Here is a 15,655-nt window from a genome sequence, read left to right as displayed (position 1 = left end):
CATATCCCCATGGTGAAGCACAGCAGAAAATAACAAGTTAAATGAAAGATTAGGAGACAGAGAAAGCACTTTGAGAAACATGCACTGCTTCTTTAACATTTCAAATTTTTCTTTTAACATAAAATTACAACAGAGCAGAAGCAAGGAATCCAGCATGATACTTTATCACAATACCCAGCCAACTTTAACTCATCTCAAGTGTTATTATAAGAAACAGAATTTACTGGTATGGACTTATATTCAATAGCACTCCTTCCCTTTTTAATGAAATGTCATTATTCCAATACAAATCCTTTCATTCTCTAACCCGCTCCCCCCTCATCACACTATATTTCATTTCCTGCAGTTACGTGATATTATTGCCTTTTTCCCCCCTCAGCTATTGATTTAGGTGTATATGGTTATTGCAATGCAAAATAAAACAGTTCCCCTATCCATTCTACCTTGTACCATTGAACATTAACTTAATTTGTTTCAAATCTGCATTTGATTTGGCAAGGAAACCATTTATCTTTATGAAGAAAGCCCTCATAAAGTAGGGACTTTAGGAGATCGCCGCTTTAAAAATTTAATAGTCTTGTGTCTTATACACTCAAAAAATGAATTAAACCTTCAAATATTATATGTCTCAATGTAACCTTTTTGCATTTTGTACTATGTTTAATTTATTATATCCAGAAAAATTAGAGGAAATCTTATTATATTCAAGCATAGGTTGTTGGGTTAAAAAAAAATCCATGATAGAAGATAGTGAATATCACAGAGTAGTTTTTGGGGGGGATGATTTTTCAGTTTTCTAAATTAAAATCAATGAGCTCTCAAGTCACTACTAACATTGACTTTCTGCCCTCTGAGAACATGTAGCATCTTTGCAGCTGGCTTTCTGGAAAGACCAGAGATATTGTATAAGGGTCTGATCTAATGCCCACTGAAATCAATTGAAATTATTTCACCGAAGACAGTATGATGCATTCTGCATACTGGATGAGGGAAAAAGAAGCATGAATAAATATCTGTAAATGGAATGTTTAGGTTTAGAAAATTTAAACTCTCACTGATGAAAAGACATCTGCCAATCAGTTACAAAATTTAAATAATCTCAGGAGATTGCAAACCTGAGCACTAGTTTTTTGGTCCATATTGCTTGGGACAATTTGCATTGCCACAAATATTTATAGTTATTTTTTAAAGAGATAGAATCATAGAATCATAGGACTGGAAGGGACCTCGAGAGGTCATCGAGTCCAGCCCCCTGCCCTCAAGGCAGGATCAAGCTCCGTCTACACCATCCCTGACAGATGTCTATCTTACCTGTTCTTAAATATCTCCAGAGAGGGAGATTCCACCACCTCCCTTGGCAATTTATTCCAATATTTGACCACCCTGACAGTTAGGAATTTTTTCCTAATGTCCAATCTAAACCTCCCCTGCTGCACTTTAAGCCCATTACTCCTTGTCCTGTCCTCAGAAACCAAGAGGAACAAATTTTCTCCTTCCTCCTTGTGACACCCTTTTAGATATTTGAAAGCCGCTATCATGTCCCCCCTTAATCTTCTTTTTTCCAAACTAAACAAGCCCAGTTCATGAAGCCTGGCTTCATAGGTCATGTTCTCTAAACCTTTAATCATTCTTGTCGCTCTTCTCTGTACCCTTTCCAATTTCTCCACATCTTTCTTGAAATGTGGCGCCCAGAACTGGACACAGTACTCCAGCTGAGGCCTAACTAGTGCAGAGTAGAGCGGCAGAATGACTTCACGAGTTTTGCTTACAACACACCTGTTAATACAACCTAGAATCATATTTGCTTTTTTTGCAACAGCATCACACTGTTGACTCATATTCAACTTGTGGTCCACTATGACCCCTAGATCCCTTTCCGCCATGCTCCTTCCTAGACAGTCGCTTCCCATCTTGTATGTATGGAACTGATTGTTCCTTCCTAAGTGGAGCACTTTGCATTTCTCTCTATTAAACCTCATCCTGTTTACCTCCGACCATTTCTCTAACTTGCTAAGGTCATTCTGAATTATGTCCCTATCCTCCAAAGAAGTCGCAACCCCACCCAGTTTGGTATCATCTGCAAACTTAATAAGCGTACTCTCTATCCCAATATCTACATCATTGATGAAGATATTGAACAGTACGGGTCCCAAAACAGACCCTTGAGGAACTCCACTTGTTATCCCTTTCCAGCAGGATTTAGAACCGTTAACAACCACTCTCTGACTACGGTTATCTAGCCAATTATGCACCCACCTTATCGTGGCCCTATCTAAGTTATATTTGCCTAGTTTATCAATAAGAATATCATGCGAGACCGTATCAAATGCCTTACTAAAGTCTAGGTATATGACATCCACCGCTTCTCCCTTATCCACAAGGCTCGTTATCTTATCAAAGAAAGCTATCAGATTAGTTTGGCATGACTTGTTCTTCACAAACCCATGCTGGCTATTCCCTATCACTTTATTACCTTCCAAGTGTTTGCATATGATTTCCTTAATTACCTGCTCCATTATCTTCCCTGGGACAGACGTTAAACTGACCGGTCTATAGTTTCCTGGGTTGTTCTTATTCCCCTTTTTATAGATGGGCACAATATTTGCCCTTTTCCAGTCTTCTGGAATCTCCCCTGTCTGCCATGATTTTTCAAAGATCATAGCTAAAGGCTCAGATACCTCCTCTATCAGCTCCTTGAGTATCCTGGGATGCATTTCATCAGGACCTGGTGACTTGCTGACATCTAACTTTCCTAAGTGATTTTTAACTTGTTCTTTGTGTATCCTATCTTCTAAACTTACCCTCTCTCTGCTTGTATTCACTACGTTAGGCACACCTCCAGACTTCTCGGTGAAGACCGAAACAAAGAAGTCATTGAGCATCTCCGCCATTTCCAAGTTTCCTGTTACTGCTTCTCCCTCCTCACTAAGCAGTGGGCCTACCCTGTCCTTGGTCTTCCTCTTGCTTTTAATGTATTTATAAAAGGTCTTCTTGTTTCCCTTTATGCCTGTAGCTAATTTGATCTCATTTTGTGCCTTTGCCTTTCTAATCTTGCCCCTGCATTCACGTGTTGCTTGCCTATATTCATCCTTTGTTATTTGTCCTAATTTCCATTTTTTATGAGACTCCTTTTTTATTTTGAGATCATGCAAGATCTCCTTGTTAAGCCAAGCTGGTCTTTTGCCATATTTTCTATCTTTCCTACACAGCGGAATTGTTTGCTTTTGGGCCCTTAACAACGTCCCTTTGAAATACTTCCAACTCTCCTCAGTTGTTTTTCCCTTCAGTCTTGCTTCCCATGGGACCTTACCTACAAGTTCTCTGAGCTTATCAAAATCTGCCTTCCTGAAATCCATTACCTCAATTGTGCTGGTCTCCCTTCTACCTTTCCTTAAGATCATGAACTCTATTATTTCGTGATCACTGTCCCCTATACTGTCTTCCACTTTCAAGTTCTCAACTAGTTCCTCCCTATTTGTTAAAACCAAATCCAGAACAGCTTCTCCTCTGGTAGCTTTTTCAACCTTCTGAAACAGAAAGTTGTCTCCAATGCAGTCCAGAAACTTATTGGATAGCCTGTGCCTCGCTGTGTTAGTTTCCCAACATATGTCTGGATAGTTGAAGTCCCCCATCACCACCAAATCTTGGGCTTTGGATAGTTTTGTTAATTGTTTAAAAAAGGCCTCATCCACCTCTTCCACCTGGCTAGGTGGCCTGTAGTAGACTCCTAGCATGATATCACCCTCGTTTTTTACCCCTTTTAGCTTAACCCAGAGACTCTCTACACAGCTATCTCCTACATTCATCTCCACTTCAGTCCAAGTGTGTACATTTTTAATATACAAGGCAACCCCTCCTCCCTTTTTTCCCTGTCTGTCCTTCCTGAGCAAGCCGTACCCTTCCATACCAACATTCCAATCATGCGTCCCATCCCACCAGGTTTCTGTAATACCAATGATATCATAGTTGTATTTATTGGTTAGCAATTCCAGTTCTTCCTGCTTATTACCCATACTTCTCGCATTTGTATATAGGCATCTAAGATACTGATTTGATCTTGCCTCCCTGTTGTGCCCTGACCCTCCTTTCTCCTTGCCATTATAGGCCGTAGTCCCCCCCATTTCCAACCCATCTCCCAGTCCCGCACATTCAGCACTTACCTGTGGGCTTTGCTCACCTGCCCCCGACAAACCTAGTTTAAAGCCCTCCTCACAAGGTTAGCCAGTCTGTGTCCAAACAAGGCCTTCCCGCTCCTGGAAAGGTGAACTCCATCTCCGCCAACCAGTCCTTCCTGGAAGAGCACCCCGTGATCAAGGAAGCCGAATCCCTCCTGGTGACACCATCGTCGCAGCCAGGCATTCACCTCCAGAATGCACCTCTCTCTGCCCGGGCCCCTACCTTTGACAGGAAGGATAGAAGAGAATACCACCTGCGCTCCAAACTCCTTCACCCGTACTCCCAAAGCCCTGTAGTCACACTTGATCCGCTCAGTGTCACACCTGGCAGTATCATTTGTGCCCACGTGGATGAGTAGCATGGGGTAGTAGTCAGCGGGCCGGATAATCCTCGACAATGCCTCCGTAACATCTCGGATACGGGCCCCTGGCAGACAGCATACCTCTCGAGATGAACTGTCAGGGCGACAGATGGGTGCCTCCGTTCCCCTCAGAAGAGAGTCTCCAACCACCACTACCAGTGTTGCTTTTTTTCAGCAAAGTTTTTCATCCAGAAAAAAAAAACAGTTTTCCTGATTTAAGGATCTATAATTCCTTTAATGGGGTTAGATGAAAACAAAGACCCTTCTTCAATCATTTGGGGCCCAAAGGCCCTATCATCCAACCCTTCCTTATTCATGAGTTGTTGCCTTGAACTAACAACTTGAAGTCTATGGGAGAGGTAAGTGAAAGTTTAGGCCAGTTATTTAGGTAACTAGTTAGAAATTTAGGCACCCAAGTTTGAAAACATTGGTCTTAATATCAGTAGGAAGGGCAAACACTAGAAGTTCCAATCTCAAAATGGCACTAGAAGGGATAATGTCTTTTTAAGGGATTATTGTTCAAAATCTTCAAGAAATGTAATGATGAGACAATGGTCATGTTGTGCTCATACAGGAGACGACTCCCTGGAGAAGAGGCATCATGGAAAAAAGGGAGAACATTGACATTAAGAGAGAGTTTAGAGGGGAAACTTGGATGAAGAGAAGGTAGCAGATAGAGGAAATGGGAGCAGAGATGTGGATGAGAAAACAGCTGTTCAGATCCTGGCAGCTAAGAATGAGAAGCTTGACTTTGATGAGGAAGGTAAAAAAGAGAAGAGAGTGAAGGGACCCCCCTACAGACACACACACACACACACACACACACACACACACACACACACACCATAACATAATAATATGCCTTTCTAAGGCTGTCCATGGATTGAGAGATTTCTGGTCAAACTTAACACAGCAGCTCTACATGAGGAGGCTCCATTTTAGCTCACCTAGTAAAACAGCCACTCTAGTCTCAGAAGAAGTCTCAGCTGCAATAAATTATAGGTCATCCAGATAGCATTTGCAGGTATAAGAGGAGAGATACCAAGTAGTTGGGGAATGTAGACTCATTGGCTGCATCTAGACTGGCAAGTTTTTCCGCAAAAGCAGCTGCTTTTGTGGAAAAACTTGCCAGCTGTCTACACTGGCCACTTGAATTTCCGCAAGAACACTGAAGATCTCATGTAAGATTGTCAGTGTTCTTGCGGAAATACTATGCTGCTCCCATTCGGGCAAAAGCCCTCTTGCACAAATACTTTTGCACAAGAGGGCCAGTGTAGACAACGCGGTATTGTTTTGCGCAAAAAAGCCCCGATGGCGAAAATGGCGATCGGGGCTTTCTTGCGCAAAACCGCATCTAGATTGGCACGGACGCTTTTCCGCAAAAAGTGCTTTTGCGGAAAAGCGTCCGTGCCAATCTAGATGCTCTTTTCCACAAATGCTTTTAAAGGAAAAACTTTTCCGTTAAAAGCATTTGCGGAAAATCATGCCAGTCTAGACATAGCCATTGTGTGGAGCAGTTAGTTTTGCTGCTGGATGCAGAGAGTAAAGGTCCTCTTCCATATTGGAAGATGTGTATGTGTGGGGGGGAGGTTTCAGACAATGGCTGGCTGAAATTTAAGGCAGGTTCTCATTGCGATATTATGCAATGTTTAAAGAAAGACAGTTGCTCAATACAACCCTCCATGAATTCATGAGTTGGACGATATAATGTTACAGGAACCATGTAAGTAAACCCCACATATCACATAAACGGGTAAACTTCAGGGCAGCAGAAGAGCTATTGAAACCAGGAACAGAGCTATAACCTGGCCATGAATAAATTTAAGCTGGAAATGAGAAGGAGTTTTCTACCATCAGAAGAATGACATTCTAGAACGGCCTTCCAAAAGGAGCAGACAATCTAGAGGGTGATACGTTTATGACTGGATTTTTATTAGGAGTAGTCTGCAATAGCAAGGGACTGGACTCTATGACTCAAGAAGTCTCTTACAGTCCATGGTCCTATTTCCAATGATCAATGTGAATGCTGATTCTGTGACCAGAGTAGGCTAAATAAGGTAACATGTTAAGCAGAACGAGCTAGGAAAAGGGTTGCCTTTTTTTCCCCAAAAGCCAAATTTCTAAACCTTTCAATAACCACAAACATTGATCTGGAACAAATACAAATCCTCCATAGCAAAGCTCCAAAACAATGCCCACTTTCTGTTATAAAGCATATTGTTTACAAGCACATCTACAGAGCCTGAAATACAATTTCTTCCCATCACTAATGAGGAAGTTTGACTAGGCAGAAGCCTCATTCATTCTTTTACCAATAATACAATATGAAACTGCCATCGTAGCTGTAATTTCCTGTAGCATCAATATTGTTTCCTGTTAATATTTCCATATTGTTGTTGTTTTTTTATATACCCTCCCCCGAAATTAAAACATTTTCATCTGGCAGAATGGAAATGCTCATGTACAATAGCTGTGACACACCAGCCTCATTGTAAGGCTCTTAAATAAAAAGTAGACCCTCTGAAAGCAAAACTCAGGATTCAAACTACCCACAACTGGGTCTAGAATACAAATCCAGAATCAAATCTAAATCCAAATGTCTTATCCATCTCCAAAATCAATTCCTATTTTCCCTCCTCCCACCCCCATTCTGAAGATGTTCACAATGGTGTCATTGGGGCTGATTTCTAATTAAAATACAAGCCCCCCTATCTATTGTGCAACCCCATTATGTATCTTTGCTATGAATAGCAATAATGGACACTTCACCACTCACCACCTTCTTTCATCTTTGCTCAAAATGTGCAAATAGGAAGGAATATGTTATTAAAAAGATCTGATGAACTATAAAGACTATAGTTCTATGTCCTTGCTGTCACACTGTCTGACACTAGTAAGAGTATGGAGTGAAGGTTGGTAGCAGGATACATTAGATGCAAACAAACTAATTAAAAACTATTTTTAGTGAATAATCTATTCAGTCAATTGAACCTTAAAAAGAGTTGCACAATTATGGGATTTATTCAAATAAACATTTTGAATATTCATACAACTCCCAATTTACTATGCATTAAATCTACTAGATAAAGGGATATGGCTAGTTCCAAATGGATGAGAACTAGGGCTGACAAGTGATTAAAAATTAATCACAATTAATTGTGTGATTAAATAACAGCACGATTAATCATGATTGTTTAAAAATATTTGTGGATTTTTTCTACATTTTCAAATTTATCAGTATCAATTACAACACAGAATAAAAAGTGTCCAACACTCTCTTTACATTTATCTTTATTAAAAATACTTGCACTGTAAAAAGCAAAAGAAATAATCTTTTCAATTCACCTGATACTATTCCTGCACGGAGCATTAACAATCAGCATTGCAACTAGTTTAATGTATTTTGGCCTGTAACAGCAACTGGCATTACAAATTCAGGTCTACCACAATCTTTCTAACTACATATTATAATTATTAAATGATATAATGTTGTTTTAGATAGAAAACTGTGTTTCTTTTGCAGATGTATTCAGTTTTGACTTTTTGGTGATTAACTTTGTTGCAGGAAGGGATACCCCTCCTTCTTTGTTCTCTAGGATGAATTTTCTTGAATTCTTTTCCTATGTTGTCCTGTTCAACATATGTTCAAATGAAGGTAGAGCCAAAGAAATACAACTGAGAGCATATAATACACGCAGGAATGATTATTCAAGTCTGAGGCTACAGCTACACTACAAACTTTTTCCGGAAGAGGAAATGCAAATGAAGTGCTCCTTTGCATATCTCACACTCTCATTTGCATATTCTCTTCTGATCCTTTTGCGGAAGCACTGTGTAGATGGAGCCTTTTTGCGCAAGATCCCTTCTTCCTCAATTGCAAAAAAGGGATCATAGAATCATAGAATAATAGAAATGGAAGGGACCTCGAGAGGTCATCGAGTCCAGCCCCCCCGCCCTCAAGGCAGGACCAAGCTCCGTCTACACCATCCCTGACAGATGTCTATCTAACCTGTTCTTAAATATCTCCAGAGAGGGAGATTCCACCACCTCCCTTGGCAATTTATTCCAATATTTTGGATCTTATGCAAAAGGGCGCTTTTTTGTGCAAAAACCTCATCCACAAAAAGGATCGGAAAATAATATGCAAATGAGAGCATGAGATATGCAAATGAGTGCTCAATTTGAATGTCCTCTTCCAGAAAAAGTTCGTAGTGTAGCTATAGCGCCCGTTTACTGCAAACTTTCCATTAGGAGCTAAAACACATTAAACTGTTTTAGTAAGCAGGAGGTGTCACTAACTAGTGTGGGACAATGAATGCTTGGAATTTTCCCGGTGTGTTTGCCAATGGCCCAAGCTGTTTATATTTGTATATTGCCTGCATTTTTCTTTATATTTTCTTTACCTGCAAAGTTCATTATACCTTTTGGTTTTAACTATGGTGCATTTGCTTTTAAAAATGTACAGAGAATAGACTTAAAATAATGTAAAATTATGTGCTGCTTGTATGGGTTTTGTAGGGGTGCTCCTATGATGGGTGTTTTTTTTTTATGTAAGTGGGAAAAGCAGTCATTGTATTTTTAAAAAATTACAAATAATGATGTGAATGCAATGGGCACTTCCAGAATGTTTTCCAGTGATACGTGGCATCACCAACACCTTGCCCACAGAGTCCACATGATGCTCAGCCCTCTGCACTCCAGCCCATCCTTTCCAGGTGCAGTGTCACTCCCTATATGTGACAGGGAATATGGACTGCTGGAAGAAGGGCAAGGTTGGGCTGTCCCCTAGAGTGGAACCCTGGGGCAGGAGTACACCCCACAGCAGTAATAAGGAGCAGCCACTGTTCAGTGTGCCCAAATGAGTGGAATGCTCTAAACATTTTCTTGTGAACCCCCAAACTGTGCAGGTCGTATTTGATTTCAGGATTAAACGCAGCAATAGACGTAGGTGAGTTTGAGACAGAACTTTGGGGGGAAATCTTTGCAATTTTTTGGTCAAAATACAAAGCTTTCTTTGCAACTTCAGGCTGGGTATCAATGTTTACTGAGAATGTGCCCATACTTCTGGCTTTGTCAAAAAAATGGGGGTGGAAATTTTACAAATAATTTTGTAAGTTGGACATAATATTCTCACTCTTCTCATTTTGTGCTGGAAATGCCTAGCTTTGAAATGGGCAGATTCTGAGTCCCTTTGGCCACCTGGAATAGCATTTTACTCTACAAATAGCTTCTGTGAAGTTAGTGGGACTATTCATAGAACCAGTTGCTATTCAGTTGCAAGCATGGGTATCAGAATCTAGCCTGTAGTGAGTGACTCCTTGTTGTCTGTGGAGACTGCAGAATTCCCTCCCATCCTTCATTTTCCACAGCCAGCTGAAAATCCTGCAAGTGTTTCTGCCACTACAGCCCCTGAAGGGCACCAACCATTTGTAGATTAGTCCCCTAATGTCGCATCTATTGAATTTCTCATACTTGTGATCACAGATGCATACCTTGCTATTTGTAGCTCTTCATAGTTTGATTATTTAGATGCAAATCCATTGTGTGTAATATGTTTCTCCTGTCCCCAAAGGCAATTGATTTTAAAAGCAGGCAAGCAAAACAGAAAAAAAAAAAGCTCTCAGATTCTTTGCAAATGTCCATGACATGAAAGACTTTCAGTGACTATAAACTATTTTCCTTGCTGCCACATGCTCTTCAGCCACAAACACTTGCCCACGCAGGCCAACTAATGCTTGCCTGTTTGGACATATGTGATTAAATAAATGTAATTACGAGCAAGATATAATCACAAATACTTTGTTATTAAAGCTCTCTCAGTTTCATTAACAATACATGTAGAAGAGAGGAATTGGTTGGTGCTCCCAGAAAAGTGAGAAGAGGGAACCAATAAATATGGCTTCTTTCAGATTATATCTGTGAAAACACAACATTTAAATGCAGAATTTGACTTTCCAAATATCACACCAGAAACCTTTTAACAAAAACAGCAGGGAGAGAAAGCTTTTTAAACCATGATATTCCATGAAGGATTATGAAAATAGAGGTCATTGCAAGGAAGAGAATTGCAAATACAACTTGAAAAGCTTCTCACATTTGTAAATACATTGAATAGAATTTATTCCTCTCTGGTTTTGCTACCAGAGGATATTTACAGGTTCCAAGGGAAAACAGATGAAAAAAAAATCACATTTGCTACACTACCTCTGTGCAGTGCAACATGCTGATGTGTAGTACTAACATTCAACTGAACTTCAAAAGAAATGTTTCCTTTTAATCTGAAGTAACATATTTCAGGTTTTCCAACAATGAATGGAGCACCCTCTACTCTGACTGACTTCATTCAGCTGTCCTGAGAAGAGACTTTGTAACCCCTGAAGCCAATTGAGTTTTGCCATTGATATTTGTGGGTACAGGAACAAAAGCAAGAGGGAAAAAAAGACAGGCCAAGTGTTGTGTGGATTTACCAAAAAAAGGACTAGGAAGTGAATTCCATTTGGTTATTCAAATGGACTTTAATTCTGAGAGAACTGGTTCTCTACCCAACCAGCTCCAAAGGAGTAAATAACTTGTGGCATACTCACAGCTCTTCAGTACTTATGTGCCACAAAAAGAAGAAACATATCCCCATGCGCCTTGACTTGCAAAGCATCTAGGGTGTGTCTAGACTACATGCCTCCTTCGACGGAGGCATGTAGATTAGCCAGATCGGAAGAGGGAAATGAAGCCGCGATTAAAATAATCGCGGCTTCATTTAAATTTAAATGGCTGCCCCGATCTGCCGATCAGCTGTTTGTCGGCAGATCGGGGGAGTCTGGACGCGATGCGCCGACAAAGAAGCCTTTCTTCATCGGCACAGGTAAGCCTCGTGAAACCAGGTTTACCTGTGCCGATGAAGAAAGGCTTCTTTGTCGGCGCATCGCGTCCAGACTCCCCCGATCTGCCGACAAACAGCTGATCGGCAGATCGGGGCAGCCATTTAAATTTAAATGAAGCCGCGATTATTTTAATCGCGGCTTCATTTCCCTCTTCCGATCTGGCTAATCTACATGCCTCCGTCGAAGGAGGCATGTAGTCTAGACACACCCCTAGTGATTTAAGATGCCTCTATTTAGGGATACCTGATTTGAAACATCTTGCTGAACACTCACCCAACAACAATCAGGCCCCATCCTCTGTGTCAAGGCGAACACCCAAAATCACTAGTCACTTTGGAAAATTTAGGTCTTAATTGTTGCTTTTAAAGCAGCAGATATTGCACATGAGATTGCGTAACCTTTCAGGAAGTGTGTGAGATATGGTCTCTCCGCAATGCCTGATCGAGTGCATATGAGTCCATGCAGCCTCAGTGAATGAACCTTGGACCTTTGCCACATTCTGTGATCCCACTGCAGCCCCTGGAGCCTGGTGACTCTGCTACAGCCCCTAAGGCAGAGGAGCTCTGACTCCACTGATTATCAGAGGGTATGTGTGTGCCCCAGCATGTTCCTGCTTACTCAACCTCTTTGAGGCTCCTGGTTTTGCTGTAGCAGTTCATGCTTTTTGCTCTGGAGCTTGCTGTCACCACAGATGGCAGCTGTCACACAAGCAGTAGTGAGGCTGAACCTGAAAAGGTTCAGAGGTTGGGTTCAGTTTGAATCAGCACCAGTAGATCAAAGGCAAAACTCCCATTGACTTCAGTAGAGATGGGGAGCCAACCCAGCATTTCATCCGGGCCTGTAGGTAAGGTGTGGTTGTGGGGGAGCTTCGTGCTCCCAGAAGCGGTAGGGCCAAGGACAGCCGGCTATCAGTGCTGCCCAGACCACGGCACCCCCCCCCCCCACACACACACACAGCGTTGCCTAGAACTCTCCCATGTAGCACTCTGGTGGTGAATGAAGGGGGTTGGGACTCCAGACGCCAACTGCTGCCATGGGCCCAAGAGTGGTTGTCTCATTTGTTCTCCCGTCAGCAGGCCTGATTTCACCCTAACTGCTTATCGGAGTCTTTCACATCTGAAACCTGGGCTGGAAATCCGACAGGGCCATGCTTTTGTATGAGGCTTCACACACGTCCCATATTTTCAGAGCCTTTTGTTCCTTCCCATTTGGGGCCTGGCTAGAAAGAACCCGAGAGTTCTAAGATGCTGCAGTAATTGGAAAAATAATGGAAAAGGGAAAAAACCAAAACTTTTTGGGGGAATGCAAAGGAAAGTTGTGGCTTGGTTTGAGCTTTGAGCAAAGGTACAGGCTGGTTCTTATTTTATCTGCAGTCTGTGATTCTGCTATGGCTATATAAGCACATGGATATTTTATATCGCCATTTCTTCAGAGCCTAGGCCCAAGTTGTGAGTTGTGGTGTGAGGGTATGTAAGATATAAAAGCAGCAAAAATCTTTCCACTATATAAGTGGCCCAAGAGTGGAACACCCATTCAAGGAATTCTGCATCTCTTTTCTTCCCTTCCACAGCCACCTGGACACAGAACAGAACTCTCCACAAGAATTCCTTTGCATGCATACATCACTCTGGCAGGAGCATACTGGCAATCAAAATAGGCCCGGGAAATGGGTTGAGAACGGCCCTCCCCATGACATCACCCCTGCATGCCCCTCAACCCCCGCCCCTTGCGTCATGTCCGGCACATGGCGCAGGTTGGCTCGTCAGGCTCTGCATGCCACATACAGCGCGGACACAGAGCCGCTCGGAGTGAGGGACAACAGCATGCAGACACGACAGCCCACCGGGAAATTCCCGGTATCCCACCGGGCCAGTCCGCCCCTGCACTCTGGCTATCTGCATTTCTAAAGTGCTCAGCACTGCAGAATTTAGCTGCTTTTAGTGTACTATGGAAAGAACTGATTTTCTATTTCATTGTGACTTGGATGCTGTCTTCTGCCCCACATACATTCATTCATGCTTGGAGGTGGGGGAGGAGCCCTTGTCAGAAGATCTGGCAAAAGATCAGAATGCACCTAACAGTCTACAAAAATGTTGAAGAAAAAGAGATCAGAATCCTTTTTTCCTTTTGTAGTTCAACTTAAAATGACAGAGCAAATAGAAAGAGCAAATAACAAAGTCTACATGAGAGAGCATGGTGAGTGCGACTCACTCTAAAACAGCCACCATCTTGAACTAACTTACACAGAGTACTTCTGCAAATGGGCTAAGAGTGCAATTTTGCCCTTCATTGCACCACCTACAAAAATAGTATTAAAATTACACTGCCACCCATACCACGCTTCCTAAGGGTTGCTGACTTTCCCGACTTTTGCGGCAATGGCATCCGGTCCATTCTGTCAGGAAAGTTGGCAACCCTATGCCTCCAGGCTGTTAATGATTACATGTAGAGATGGACTCATGCTAGACCAATGATCCAATCTCCCCTGTTCTAACTGTGAATGAATAGTCACAGAGACAAAGATCTGTCTCTTTATGTTTGTGACTTGAGCCATTCTACATAATCGGGTCAGAAGTGAAAACCTAATACAAACATCTTTGGGGAAGATTAGTGCCACTTGAGAATTCCCGTGCCACTTTTGCTCAAATGTAATGGTTATTCTTCAGACTATGGATGAAGTAGTGCTGGTCACATTGAGACTACGAGAAAATATTCCATTGACATGAATGGGTCCAGCATTTCATCTGATGAGACTCTTCTATCTGGTGGACTGAGTTGAGATCTGTAACTGGACTTTACAGCATGTAGCCACCTGCCACCAATAATACCCTTTCATTCTGGCCAAAGTATATTTAAACTGTGATTCTAGCAATTTCAGATTTGTATGATATAGGGTATGCCTACACTACAGAGTTTTGTCGGAAAATTGGCCATTTTTCTGACAAAACCTGACTTACGTCCAACTGCATATGAATTCGTCTGAAAGTAAATCGAAAGAACAGAGGGGTTTTTCCGGCATTGGTAATCCTCTTGCTATGAGGAAGAAGCGTTTTTCCGGAAGAGCTCTTTTGGAAAAAGGCGTGTGTGGACAGGGAAGAGGGAGTTCTTTCAAAAGAAGAGGAAAGAGGAAAAATCACAGGTGCCCTGGTGACCATTCCATCCATAGTAATCACAACTTAAATTAGAGATAGTGTCCATTCAGTGTGGACACTATCTTTCAAAAAAGCAGATCGCTTTTTCAATGCACTTTTGTGTGTGGATGCTCTCTTTCTGAAAAAGTTTTTTCAGAAGATCTCTTCCAAAAAAGGTTCTTCCGAAAGAAGCCTGAAGTCTAGACATAGCCATAGTTCTACCTGCTGTCATATAGGAGGCAATTTCCTTCAGCACTATTGGGAAAGATATAAAATACAGAGAGTTAAAACATAAAAACTCTGCTCAGAGTCAAGTGTCTCTGGCATGTTGCTGTTTTATGTGTTTTTAGATGTATATCTACAGTACGTTGCTTTAAGAAGGTACACAAGGCCATAACTCTGCTGGAGCTGATTAGGGCCAGCTTCTTGCTGTCAGTGGGAATTTAAAAAGCAAGCGCTGGCAAATTCTGGCAATTTATAAACCATGTGCCAGCAACGTGCTGCAAGTGAATAGCTGTAGTGCACTTAATTTCAAAGTAGAGCCATAATATCGGGGGAGGGGAGTTCATATATCAAGTTGATATCTGATTTTCAACACTCAATTGTGCATGTTCCATTTCTTACTGGCAAACAGAACCAGAGGCACTGAGTGAATGGAATTCTTCCCGAGATGTCAGACATCAATACCATTTGCACAGACAGCATACACAGCTGTGAAGTAATTCTCCCTTTTCAAGCATAAAAGTGTCTTGTAGGACTCTCAGTGGCAAACGTACAGCTATAGATTTTCGTTACAAATGAAGAGTGGTGAACAAATCCTCTGGAATCAAAGGTGAGTTGAAGCTAAGTGATATTTAGGGAGACATGACCAATCAGACAACTCATTAGCAACCTGCTTGTATCTCACTCCCCCCCAGACTGAACTATTATTGTACTTGCATGACCATCTCATTTCTTTCTATGTGTGGAACTGGCTGAGTGCATTGTACAAAGAAAAAGCATCGCCTCCTCTCATTCATACCAGTTTCACAGAGTTGCAACACCTCTAAATCCAACAGAGATTCTGCTGAATTATACTGGAAAAATGGGAGGAGAATCACAACCAGAGA

At 41.7% G+C, this 15,655-nt stretch overlaps 1 protein-coding gene across 1 annotated transcript; it reads right to left on the bottom strand.

Annotated features, from left to right (window-relative positions):
• Nucleotides 1–944: 944 nt before the first annotated feature.
• LOC142831173 (uncharacterized) lies at nt 945–4,687 on the bottom strand. Its single transcript, XM_075940718.1, has 3 exons — nt 4,500–4,687; nt 2,943–4,398; nt 945–1,013 (listed from the first exon to the last, which is right to left on the bottom strand). The coding sequence occupies exons 2-3, from the start codon at nt 4,119–4,121 to the stop codon at nt 945–947; spliced, it is 1,248 nt and encodes a 415-aa protein (XP_075796833.1). The 5' UTR covers nt 4,122–4,398; nt 4,500–4,687.
• Between the last annotated feature and the right edge of the window lie 10,968 nt (nt 4,688–15,655).

This window comes from Pelodiscus sinensis, chromosome 12 (genome assembly GCF_049634645.1).
Source record: "Pelodiscus sinensis isolate JC-2024 chromosome 12, ASM4963464v1, whole genome shotgun sequence".
Taxonomy (NCBI): domain Eukaryota; kingdom Metazoa; phylum Chordata; order Testudines; family Trionychidae; genus Pelodiscus; species Pelodiscus sinensis.
This window is presented reverse-complemented; position numbering and strand designations above follow the sequence as displayed.